Source organism: Haemaphysalis longicornis, unplaced genomic scaffold, assembly GCF_048455015.1.
Source record: "Haemaphysalis longicornis isolate Haplotype H1 unplaced genomic scaffold, Haemaphysalis longicornis Haplotype H1 scaffold_3, whole genome shotgun sequence".
Classification (NCBI taxonomy): Eukaryota; Metazoa; Arthropoda; class Arachnida; order Ixodida; family Ixodidae; genus Haemaphysalis; species Haemaphysalis longicornis.
Window position 1 is genome coordinate 187,492,508 of NW_027526335.1, and position 13,193 is coordinate 187,505,700.

General features: G+C 49.2%; 1 protein-coding gene across 1 annotated transcript in view; it reads left to right on the forward strand.

The window, feature by feature from the left end:
* LOC144173618 (uncharacterized) overlaps positions 1 to 3,261 on the forward strand; it is a 67,129-nt gene extending 63,868 nt beyond the window's left edge. The window contains exon 3 of the mRNA XM_077701963.1: positions 3,077 to 3,261. Coding sequence (XP_077558089.1) covers positions 3,077 to 3,217 — 141 coding nt within the window. The 3' untranslated portion in view covers positions 3,218 to 3,261. The remainder of the gene's footprint in view (positions 1 to 3,076) is intronic.
* The last annotated feature ends 9,932 nt before the right edge of the window (positions 3,262 to 13,193 follow it).

Sequence of the window (13,193 nt, forward strand, 5' to 3'; positions counted from 1 at the left end):
GTGCGCACCGCGCGAGGGGAGCGTGAGCGCGCCCCGACGTCGCTGCTTTTTTTTTTTTTTTTTTGTAACGCGGGCTTTGCTTTATTATTAGGGGTGTTTTCCTATAACGCATATCCGAATATCGGGAAGATATGGCTGTGCAAAATGTTCCGAAATATCCCTCCAGCTCTTAACAAACATATATGGGTTACTATAAATTTAACGAAGACGTGACTCGTTTTGCTCAATAAACCTCCATACTGGTTAGATGCCTGGTATAGAATCAGCACGCGCGTATATACCCACTGGATTATTTGGAACTCAACCTACAGTTTTTGCAGTCTATAGTGCATGTCGGCAAACTTTCATGCCTTGACAACGTAAAGTGATGTGACAAAACGCGTTCGAACGTTCGGCAAGGTTGAAAAAACTGTTTTACCTGACATATGATTACCGGGAATCGTGATGCCTTCTGCCAAAGCCGACAGCCCTGAAGGCCTAGAATTTGTTTTGGTCTTCCATTTTCGCTGTTGTCGGTTATTAGCAGCTGACTGTTCCTTTTGTTCGAATGCTTACATGAGAAGCTGACGCCTAGCTCTTCGCGCTGACTCACATGAACGCGTACTGAAGTTGTGCAAAAAAGATACTCTTCATGTACTAGCGTGTTGCGGCTTGTCGCTCTCGCGCTACGAACTACGAATGTGACATGGCAGCGGCGCAAAATGTACGAAAGACGCCGACACCAGAGGGCAGCAGCGGCGTTGCAGCCGCATCGCCGGCTTATCATAATAATAGGCTTAAAATCGCATACACTAGTTCATGGTGTCAATTAAAGTATAGTTTTGGATACCGCTACGGGAGAAACATTGCCGGCGCCACCCCATTCCTTGCGAAGCCGGTCCTGTGCGGAGCGCGAAGACCAAGTAGCTCTTCATTGCTTTTCAACCCCTCCAGGCGCAAAGAACAAATCCTATTCTTCTCGGGATGGCGTTCTATGATTTGAAGAAAATTACTTTTACTCTATTGTCCTGAACTGAGGACCCGGACCACTAACCAGATCGATTTAATTGTTAAACAAAGTTTTCCCCTCCTCTCCTTACCCCTCCTCCTCCTCTTGAGTGCAGTTTTTCTATAACGCATATCCGAATATCGGGAAGATATGGCTGTGCAAAATAGAGCTAGGCGTCAGCTTCTCATGTAAGCATTCGAACAAAAGGAAGAGTCAGCTGCTAATAACCGACAACAGCGAAAACGGAAGACCAAAACAAATTCTAGGCCTTCAGGGCTGTCAGCTTGACCGCTTACTGAAGTTGTGCAAAAAAGATACTCTTCATGTACTAGCGTGTTGCGGCTTGTCGCTCTCGCGCTTCGAACTACGAATGCGACATGGCAGCGGCGCAAAATGTATGAAGGACGCCGACAGCAGAGGGCAGCGCGGCATTGCAGCCGCATCGCCGGCTTCTCTGCGGTGCGTGGATGCTTTTTGGGCACGTGACGGCGATCATTGAATAGCGTCGTGAGCGGCGAATGGAAATCAAAGGCGCAACTCTTGCTCCCGTAGGGAGCATATACAGGAATTCTAGGTTGGCCGCCGGAATTCGCTTCTATGTCCGAACCCGCGAAACGACGTGTGTTCGATTCCCGGCCATGGAAGCAGAAAGCAAAAACACCAGTGTGTCGAGATCTCGTCCCAAGCTAAACATCCGGAGGTGGTCTAAATTATTCCAGAGATTACCTCTATGGCGAGCCTGGTAACCCACGTGTAGCTGCGGCGCATGAATTAACGAAAATTTATATTTTTTGATCTTCTGCTGGGAACACATTTTAGTGTGATGGCGTAAGTTGCGGTCACGGCTGGCGACCAAGTCTGCCGGGCATGTTACCACCTACTGAGCACATAACCAACTTCACCGCGCAGGAGGGGGGACCTGCCGAAAACGCGTGTCGTTTCTTTCGTCGCCGCTGTAGTATCATCGTCCTTTTTTTCATACTTCAGTTGCCTCTTATTCCAGATTCAGGCAAGCCGTTCAATCTTGCTGCCGAAGTCGTAGGTTCCGGTTGGCAGCGATGAAGTTTTTGAGTGAACGCCTGATGATCACGTCTGATAGCGGACGGCAAGGAGCCACGCCAAAATCGAAAAATGAGCCTAATAGCTCTATCTAGTTAAACCCAAAACACAGGATGTATAGCGCCTAAACGGCATTGTTAGGCACTAGAAAGCTCATACATTCACGAACCCTAATATAGCTCCTAAAGACACAATAAAGTATTGCTTAAAGTGTATTCTTTTCCTGGTCTATGCTCATAGGTCACACAGGCTTCATACAGATTCAAGTTCCCGTCTCTAGGGTTCAAATACTGGGAAGCATGAAGACGTGATTGGATAGAAGGGTTGGGCGGTTTCTCGGCAAGAAATGTTTGTGGTAGGGAAGGCGCAAGCTAAATGGCTTACTAAGCTTTGAATGGCATGCCCGGAGTAGTTTTACGAGCAACCCGGCATTGATGGATTTGGTGTGGTGACGGCAAAAGCTTGTTATGAAGCGTTGTGCTAACGGGCCTAAATTCGCGGTTTCGATTCCGACCTCAGTGGATACTGACAACAGGAGGACGCGAAAAGTAAATACGCCCGTATGTGGATAATTCGGAGAGCCTAGATATTGCCACGTATTGGAAATACTCCAGAGCCTGCCGCATTGTGGACGCGAAGTGATTGGGCAGGGCATTTTCTATACTGGTGAGACGTTCCAGCAATTTCCCACCAATAACAACACCACAGCTTACAGGTTGGTAACATCTACTACACCGAACTGAAACATTGAATAGTGCATTTGTCTGGCTTGGCCGCCCGAATCAATCTTGCTCTTTCAAAATGCACATCAGTTTTCCGTAATTGTGTGTAGTCTCGCAATCCGAATTCTATGCTTCAAATAATAAAGCTTACCGCGTGCTTTCAACTTCTTTTATTTAATGTGAAAACATTCTAGAGTTATTTCTGCACGCAAATTCGCCCGAAGATAATTTAGCCCTTGTTTTGTGTGTCATAAACTCTTCAAAATCAATGATAATTTCTAGAAGTTCGCTTTTGTGTCCTACGCAGGACATGCAGAAATTTCAAGAGACCTTTACGAAGCCAGGCGACGAGAAAGCAAAGAGAATGTTGGCCATCGGCTTGTACAGGTACACGGGCAGGAACGTCTTCGAAAACTACACGGAATGGTTTGCAAAGGCTACAACGTAAGTATAAATGTATGGTGGCGTTGTCCGAACATAGCTGTGACATCAGCCGTGGGGACCGTGATTGTGGGGCTAGATGATGGTGTCACTCTTTTATTTTTAAATGCCACTTCTACTTTTAGCGCTTCCATTCTGCCCCGATGAGGTAAAATCATTGTCTCCTTTTGTTTCGAACTAGGTACAGACGCTAGGAAAAATCGCGGGGCACGCTCAACGTTTTAATGCAGAAACCGCGGTGTCATTCGCCGACGGCTTCTGTACAGCTTTTGTAAGACGGCTTTTGTACGGCTGCGGCGCTAGTAGTTGTCCGATGTTGCCAGACGATGAAGTGTTCGGCGACTGAAGGTGGCGAATCCGGTTCGGCTTGAATTTATTCGTTCTTGTCGGCGATCAGAAGTGGCGGCTTGTTGGGGAGGTAAGCAGAAGGTAATCAGGGAGGACTTTCGGGCAGCCGGAAAACGCAGGATGTAGTCGAGATGAGCCCGAGTAGAACAGCCTGCATTAAGAAGGGCATTTTCATGATCGCGTTCGATGCGGCGGCATACCCCAACTGGCCCTCCGGGCATTGGGGCATGTGAACGTGAATTGGGGGAATGGGAGAATTTTAAGGAATAGTTTATGGTGCGTATATGTGCCCATTTTTCAATGGGGGCTTTGGGAGCCGGTTTTGTCTGTATGGATATGTATGGGTATTCTAGCACCTTCAAGTGCGTTTTTGTGTTTATATGCCTTTCTTGGTTTTTCTCAGTCAATGGTCAGCAAGGACTCTTCTCGCTTCAGAATAATTCAACGGGGTGGTTTTCGCACCTCGTTCGTAACAAAGAAGCCCTAGACATTCCAAACAAGCCGAGAAATGCAAACTGTGGACGAGCCACCGCCACCTCAAGCGCTACATCAGCCGAGCCGCCAGAAAGACGTGCGCAGCGATACTGCATCTAATCTTCCCGACGTCACTGCTGTCCACGCGAGCTGTTTTGTTATGTATCTTTCTCACGAGCCGTTTCCCCAGACCAACGGCGAAAACTTTCGCTCATGTGCCCTATACATGCTCTAGCAATAAAACAGAAAACAAATAAAGAAAATGAACATGACAGAGCCGCACACACGCCACTCAAGTTCAAAGGCGCTCCAAGGTGCAAACCACCTGTAAATCTGACACCCCAAGGTTTTAAGGAGACGGCACGTACACGTGAATAGTCATCCGCAGATCACGGCTACACCGCTGGACGGAAAGAGGCAGCATGAGTAGCATAAGGAAAAACGAGAAATGGACCTTTCAGGAACTAGCGTTTCGGCGTGTTTCAATTACTCACGTCGTGACCGCCATCGTTTGCCGTGCCGGGTAATTTTCAAGGGTATTTGGAAAGCTGCAGATAATGGAATTAGTTGTAAATAAACTTGTATGCTATGAAATGTTGATAATCGGTATATAGTGGATAGTTTATGAATGATCCGCTGGTCGTCCGCGCCTGTCGTAACGAATAGCTCAGTACTTCGTGTGATGTTCGTGCACTTTCCTGTACTATCCATTGGAGTCATTATTCTTGCGAGCAGCTGAGGAGGATGTCCTGCTCTGCCAGCGAATAAAAACCGGCACTAAAGATCCTTCGTCCAGACGCAGTTGTCTCATCAAGCACAAGTTACCGACTGTGCATCATTCAATAGAGTCGGTTTCTACCCCCTTGAAAAACTAGTCAAGTGCGAAACACTACTACAAAAACACATTCCTGTAGTACTAACATCTTTCCAGTCGACAAAAGCGTCGTAGCCTAAAATTTTTACACCACAGCCGACTTTAACCGGACTTGCAAAATTCGCATGATTATTTCACACTCTACTAGAAAAAAGTTCCGCAGCTGATAGCTTGGCCACCGCACTTACAGAATGCTGAGATCATTTCGAAAGCCTTGGACAGATCCGGCGCCATTCCAGTGGAACCGGTGGCTGCCAGAGCTATTTCTGTAGGCATTCTGCCATTCTGTATGGCATATATTTCCCGAAAAAACGATCTAAAAAACTGCCGCAGATTCTGAGCAACAAACTTTGTTATTTCAGCTTGAATCAGGTCAAGGAGCGTCCAGAAGTATAAGCACGCACACGTACCTTGAGTGGACTCTGAAGGTAGTTTTTTCATCTGCAATTGTCTACAAGCAACTTCGAGCGGAAATCGTTAATATGGGTCTGGTTTGTGATGGCTCTTAAGCCTTTCTTGTTTTGGAATCACCATGCATTTCAAGTTAATATGCTAAAATAGGTACTGTTGTGTAGCTTATTTTTTTTCCTTAAAAATAAAAATACTTTTCGACGGCAGAAGAGTTGCCCCGTGTTTTTAGTGCAGTCAAAAATTTTCGTAAATTACTCCACTCAAGTAACTAAGAATTGCCCCTAAATATCCCAAAACGAGTATATGTGTGGCCCAAATTTGCCTATGTCACGTGAACGGATGGTGGGGTGGTCTTTACCAGCTCGGAGCAATGGACACGGGGAAGCCGTTGACGTGTTTAACAACATACATTTAATGCACAAACAAAACCCTTAGGCAAAGCACTCAATATTTAAACTACACACAACCGATAAACACTCAAACCTCTACAATCCCAAAAAATACAACTCACATACAAACCCCTAACTTAACAGGTCAATATCCAATTCAAACCAAAACCCAAAAATCTACCATAAAGTCCTACACTATCAGTTCAAATACACTCCTTAATCAAGTTCTAGTTCATTTCTCTCGTATCAAGCTCCCTAGTTATGTCCCTTACCACTACGTCCCCACTGGACTGGCCTACCCCGCTGTCGTGGGCGCTGACGAGTCGCACCCGTTGCGTGGCCGCGACCCGGTGGTAGCCGTCCTCCTCTCGCTTCGGTGCCGGCGTTCAATGCGCGCGGTCACTACGTGGACGGCGTGGGCTTTGCGCGTCCTGACGTTCCTCTGCGGCTACTTCCTGGTAGCCGCTCCCGCTGGATGTCCTTGATGCCGGCGTTCGATGCGCGCGGTCATCCCTTCGGCGGCGCGCTTCCTCGGTGGCTACCCCCTGGTAGCCGCTGCCGCTGGAGGTCTCAGGTAGGCTTGGCACGAACGTCGCCTTTCCGGGCCGTCGAGACGAACGTCGACGGAGCGTGGACGCTGGCCGCTGGTGCCCGACCGATGCCGCTGGGGCCACGAAGACACAGGTTCGTGGTGCACCGAGGATGACGGTGCCGATGCGCAGTCGGCCCGCTCCCGCCCAGGCTCAGATGGCGTGGTCGATGGCCTGGCCGCGTCCCCCTGGCTCGTTCGTTGAAGCGCACGTGCTCCGGCCGCCTCCTGGTTGTCTTCTGTTTCTTGCCTCCGCCCTCTTCTTTGTGCGCCCCGCTTTTATACCTTCTGGGCTCTCCCGTGGCGCACTCCCATTGGCTTGTCGCCTCTGCTATGTCCTTATATGGCGATCTCGCCACTTGTCCCCTGCGTGGCCTCCCCTGATTGGCCGAACAGTGTGCTGCCACCTTTTCCCAGGATTCCTTGGTGCGCCGGCGCTGGCGCTTGCTGATTGGCGCGTTAATGGCGCGCACTTCAAAATTTCCGTTCTTTTGTTCTTCCCTTCTATTTTTCGGGGGGTTTTGATGCATCCCTCTTAGGGGGTGCCCTTGATACATGACAATTACCCCCCGCTTTAAGAGTTTTTTCCCAAAAAAACTGCTTTATCTTGGCCGCCGAGATATCTTCTGATCACCACCACTACTCACTACTCACACACCGCACACCTTATTACGCACCACCGTTCACTTGTTCATCACTGTACAGTTCGAGTCTTTCTACACATCATAATACACATTTCGTCCGCACAACCTTCATCACGTTACAAACCCCCAAGTAAGCATGTCTCACAAAAATCTACTCACGCAGTCCGCTGTTCACCACCCCTGCTCACTTCTTTATTCGTACGTTTCACTACGCTTCACACTTCACCACACCATCACTTTCTCAACTCTTCTCTATAGTTCACTCATGTATACAGAACACACACATCGGCGCACGTCCCGTTCAAGTTCTAACACCAATGCATCACTTTCTCTAACACCGAAATACTCAAACTCATCTCTAACACATCATAAAAATCAAACACCTCAATGATCTCGTATTCAACAACCCTTTTTCTCAATACACATCAAAAACGTCTTTCCTCCTCCTGCTCCTCAATCGGCACTTTGCAACTACTTCTCTTATACCTCCAATTCAAGCACGTACACCAAAGATTTGCTCCCACATCACTAAAATTAAACACTTCGATGATTCAATATTCAACAGCACTATTTTTCAATCTGAAATTCATCACTACCTCATTGATACCTCCAACCTTGCTTTCTCACTATACTACAATATTTACGCTGTACCACAACAGACAACTTATTCAACACCGTTATAGGTCCTATTCCTTTCCATGTCAACTCCATGCTTTCCATCCGGTTTCTTGACCTATAGCTTCATCTTCACCTTTTCCGCCGCAACCATTCAGCACCCTTTGCTACCCCGTCGGCTCGGCTTTGACAGCCAACTTCGCTAATATTACTCGCGCGCCTCGGGGACGTAGCCTGGCTAACTTTTTGCTGTAGGCCCCCAGGCCTTGCAAGATCACCTCCTACTATGTAACCGGGCGCATCTCTTTGACTCCTAGCTCGCAAGCCTCTTAGCGCCTGACCTCTTCTCTGCTCCGAGATGCCTGGCCTTCCTTGCTCACTGTGGGCGTTTTTCGCACGCTGTCTCATCTTTGCGCTCCGTCTGCTCATTCTCCCGTCTCCGAGCCTTGTCTGAGCAATTTTTTGAGACAGACCGCCTTTCGATCGGGTATTTCTCTCGTATTTTGCACCCGGCCTACTGCAGAACGACTGTGCTTTCTTGCACCGCTTTCTCTTTTGCTTATTCGAAGCTCCCAGCGTCTTTTTGCCAGAGATCACTCGCCACTGCACTGCATTACGGCCACACTGTTCAAGCTGTAGCTCTTCATCACCGTCACAGAGCTCGGGCTGATGGCGATGTTCTAGTTGGTCTACGCCCACTGTACTCGACTGCGCCCTAATGGCTGCATTGACAACCGCAGACGCTGAGTTTCCCGCTTCACTGGCTAACATCTTCGCAGTGGCCTTTTCGGGGATTAAGGTATACTCACTACACATAGGCGTTTACAAAGGACTAGAGCCACCTTGCCGGCCTCCATTCGTACCCGCGGGCGGAGCGGCAGGTGCCTCAGTCTCAATCAATTATGGTTCATTATCCTTGAAATCAACGGAGTCAGAGCTACTAGGCTGCAGCAAGCTGTCCTCACCTGGCGCGTTCTCATTGCGCTCATTTTCAAGTGCCTGGCCTGCGGTTAAGCCACGCCCGGCTATTTCACTGTGTCGCGCTTCGAACGCGCCTTTTTGCTCAGCGGGCTGTCCAAACAAACAATCGTTTTCTTTGCGTTCCTGTTCATTTGCGGCCTCATCAAGATCTGAGAGAGAGAGAAAATGACATTTATTGAAAATTTCCGGCGGGGAGGCGGGTCAGGCCACTGCAACCTGCGTTCTATCTGTCTCACGTGCCTGATCTCGGTCGGCGTTCCTCGTGCTTTCGATCTCACGTGCGGCACGTTCACCGCTCTCATTGCATCTTTCTTCCTGCAAGCTCTGTCGCGAACGCACCTTTTGTATTTCTATTCTTTTGCTTTCGGCATCATCGCTGTGGGCTAGGCGTGTGCATTTACTGTCAGGTGAGCTAGGTTCAATGCTCCCTCCTTGCTCGCACAAACTATTTTTCACAAAGTGCCGCCTCGATGCTTTTAGTTCTACCTTCTTTCGCAGTTCTTCTATCTCTGCATCAAATTTCTCACGCAGTTCTTCTGCCTCCGCATTAAATTTCTCATGCACTTTGCGGCTCTCTTCATCTAACAATTCGAAAAACTGCGTTTTGTTCAAACCTCGCGATTGAACTATCGTCAACAACCTTTCCAAATCCATTCTCCAAGCTGGTTAGACACGTGACTGGGCCCGATGGAAATACCCTGAGTAAGGATAAATCAATCCTGGCGGGCTCGCCAATTATTTGTCACGTGAACGGATGGTGGGGTGGTCTTTACCAGCTCGGAGCAATGGACACGGGGAAGCCGTTGACGTGTTTAACAACATAATTTAATGCACACACAAAACCCTTAGGCAAAGCACTCAATATTTAAACTACACACAACCGATAAACACTCAAACCTCTACAATCTCAAAAAATACAACTCACATACAAACCCCTAACTTAACAGGTCAATATCCAATTCAAATCAAAACCCAAAAATCTACCATAAAGTCCTACACTATCAGTTCAAATACACTCCTTAATCAAGTTCTAGTTCATTTCTCTCGTATCAAGCTCCCTAGTTATGTCCCTTACCACTACGTCCCTACTGGACTGGCCTACCCCGCTGTCGTGGGCGCTGACGAGTCGCACCCGTTGCGTGGCCGCGACCCGGTGGTAGCCGTCCTCCTCTCGCTTCGGTGCCGGCGTTCAATGCGCGCGGTCACTACGTGGACGGCGTGGGCTCTGCGCGTCCTGACGTTCCTCTGCGGCTACTTCCTCGTAGCCGCTCCCGATGGATGTCCTTGATGCCGGCGTTCGATGCGCGCGGTCATCCCTTCGGCGGCGCGCTTCCTCGGTGGCTACCCCCTGGTAGCCGCTGCCGCTGGAGGTCTCAGGTAGGCTTGGCACGAACGTCGCCTTTCCGGGCCGTCGAGACGAACGTCGACGGAGCGTGGACGCTGGCCGCTGGTGCCCGACCGATGCCGCTGGGGCCACGAAGACACAGGTTCGTGGTGCACCTAGGATGACGGTGCCGATGCGCAGTCGGCCCGCTCCCGCCCAGGCTCAGATGGCGTGGTCGATGGCCTGGCCGCGTCCCCCTGGCTCGTTCGTTGAAGCGCACGTGCTCCGGTCGCCTCCTGGTTGTCTTCTGTTTCTTGCCTCCGCCCTCTTCTTTGTGCGCCCCGCTTTTATACCTTCTGGGCTCTCCCGTGGCGCACTCCCATTGGCTTCTCGCCTCTGCTATGTCCTTATATGGCGATCTCGCCACTTGTCCCCTGCGTGGCCTCCCCTGATTGGCCGAACAGTGTGCTGCCACCTTTTCCCAGGATTCCTTGGTGCGTCGGCGCTGGCGCTTGCTGATTGGCGCGTTCATGGCGCGCACTTCAAAATTTTCGTTCTTTTGTTCTTCCCTTCTATTTTTCGGGGGGTTTTGATGCATCCCTCTTAGGGGGTGCCCTTGATACATGACAGCCTAAATCGCACTTTTCAATGGTATTACACGTGCGAAGGTTAATTTGTTGATTTTTTGTGCCGAACGTTTCTGTCTGTACTCATCGTTGTACGTAGAGTTAGTGGTATCATGAGGTATTCTAAGGTCAACAACCTGATAATCGCCTCTTCGAGAGTCCATTTGGAGCTCGGTGTGGTGAGGCATGGATGCAGGGCTCGCTCGAAGTTTGTCGTCTCCCTTTCGGCCGACGTGCCTAGACGATGAGAATCACAAAAATGGCAGCTTTCAAAATAATTACTTACTTCCTGTATAGATTTTATGCCACTGGGGACCATACCGGTAACGTTGACATCGCAGTACTGCGTAGTGCCACAGGTACCACCACCACTGCAAGTTAGGCTTGCAATAGACTGGATCCCCGATCGCCCACACTACGAGCGAATAAGGGTCCAAAATTGACGTTTGTGTTTTTCCCAGGTTATCAAAAGAAAGAACATACACACAATCACTGTAATTGCTAACGTAACGCCAAATAACTATGGTTCATTGGCCAACGCACGAACAACCAACTGAAGAACAAAAAGAATTGAGCATCTAACAGCCTAGCACGCCGTTTGCGGAGGTCGCTTCCTATAAGTTGCTGGCATGTCGTCAAGAAAAGCAAAATGGAGGCGTCCACGTCTAGAGGGAAAAGTGCTGTATATTTTTTTTACTAGTGAGAACTGTGGGAGCAAGCACTTATAGTTATGTGCAGTAACACATATGCAGACCAATTTAGATTTCAACGCAATTCCCTCGAATCCGCATTCCCCTCCTGTAATTATTCCCGCTGTGAGACTAAGAAGAATGCCGCAACCCCGCCACCATAAACCAATTCTTTTCTTAGCCGGCCGCCTAGCCACCAAGGTCGAAAAGCGGATACCTACAACCGTGATTTTAGCACTTCGAAAACAAATATCTGTGGCATCACAAGAAATACGTGATGCTTTCTTCTTGTTTTTCAACGAGCAAAACTCACGCTGATGTGGAGTGCTGGCTGATTCAGAAATGGCCATCAGCCCGTACACCTACGAGGATACACAGATAGTTTCTACCACACTAGGAAGGCTCACACACAGCGGTACCTCACCAGAGGAGGATCTGGCCACCCTAATGTAGTAATGCCCCACCTCCCATGTCTGACCAACTAATCTCTCCGACATTGGTTCCTAGCAGCTGCAGAGGGCGCAACCGCACCGGCCGTCAGGCCAGCGATACAGAAGTATGTGCTATGAATCTATGGGTAGGAACAGACCACAGTTAGGACTTGAACCTGGCCACGTTTATCGCACGTTCCCTGTGTACTGCTATGACTCACTGGCGCCATGTTTCCGCGGGTCAGTCGTCCGCCGGTCAACCACCCCACCGCTTGTCGACGGAAACGAAAGGAGGCCGAAAGACGCGGCGGCGGCCATTGATTGACAGCGGCTTTTGAGCGGTGTTGAGTGTTGTTGCCCCAAAGGGATTAAGGAGCCGCCGCTCTTCCCCCTGCCTAAACGACTGAACGCGTGTGCGCGTGAAAGCCCAGACGGCGACGACCGGACAATGGGACCCAGTGGGGGCGGGAGCACAGCGAAGAAGGCAGTGGCAATGGTCAAGCCATTAACTCTTCCCGGAGTATTCCACAAACCTTGATAATCTGTGCTGTTAGGCTCCCTGGGAAGTACGTGCGAGAAGAACCCCACCGTGGGAACGCAGCGCGCGGCGGACACCAAAAGGGTACGCGGCACCCACGCGTCTTCCGTTCTTCCCCTCTACTACAGGCTCCTGACGAGTGGCAAGTGTGTGTGCTACGCATCTATCGACATACATGAAAGCGTGTCCCTACCCAAGGGCGGTGCTTCACAGCGAGGAACTTGCACATCACCATTGGTCCGAATTGTTTTGTATGGGGATCCCCAACCTTGGGAACTAGGGATCGGGGGTGAACAAAAAGGGCGTGCTGCGGTCCGCCAAGTTCTGTCTTCATCTAGACAACTCACTGTAAAAATGTAAATAAACCCATTGAGTTTTCTCTAAGCTCTCCCCTAATCCTGGCTCGACGGAGCGAGGGCGACCGGCCCCGCTACCAGCAGCCTGCGGTCGCTACAACTCGCTACAGTACCGAGGGAAGATAAGCTGTAGTATTAGTGAAGCTCTCAGACTTTAAGTCGAATATTATGTGATGTAGCGAGGTTAAAAAAATGGTAAATCTTCGTGGAGATGACTAACGGGTATATAATTGTGCTACCTAAGTGCTCCACGAAAGAAAGACACACGAAGGGATTTTTAATGCTCAATTCTCTAGCAAAAAGCAAAAAGCTAGGAGGATTTCTTCAGTACATTGAAAGATTCGCTGTAGTTGTAATCAACGTAAACAAGCGTTTGGTTTAAAGGTATTTTAAGATTATGCGCCAACAGGTAGCTTCGATGATGAAGCTATAGCCACTTTCTACGACTACGTTTAGTTATCAATGGAGAAGGAAGCAACAGAATTCACGATTGTGATTGGGGATTTCAACTCAAAACTAGGTGAGAAGCAAACCTGCCAAAACTCGGCACAAACTTTGGTACACGCCATCGCAACACTTGAGGAGTAAGGTTGAGGGATTCGCAGAGAAAAACAACCTGAGGACAATGAGCACATTTTAATACAAACAAAAATTGAGAAATGTCCATGAAGAAGCGTAAGAATAAGACAGGGAA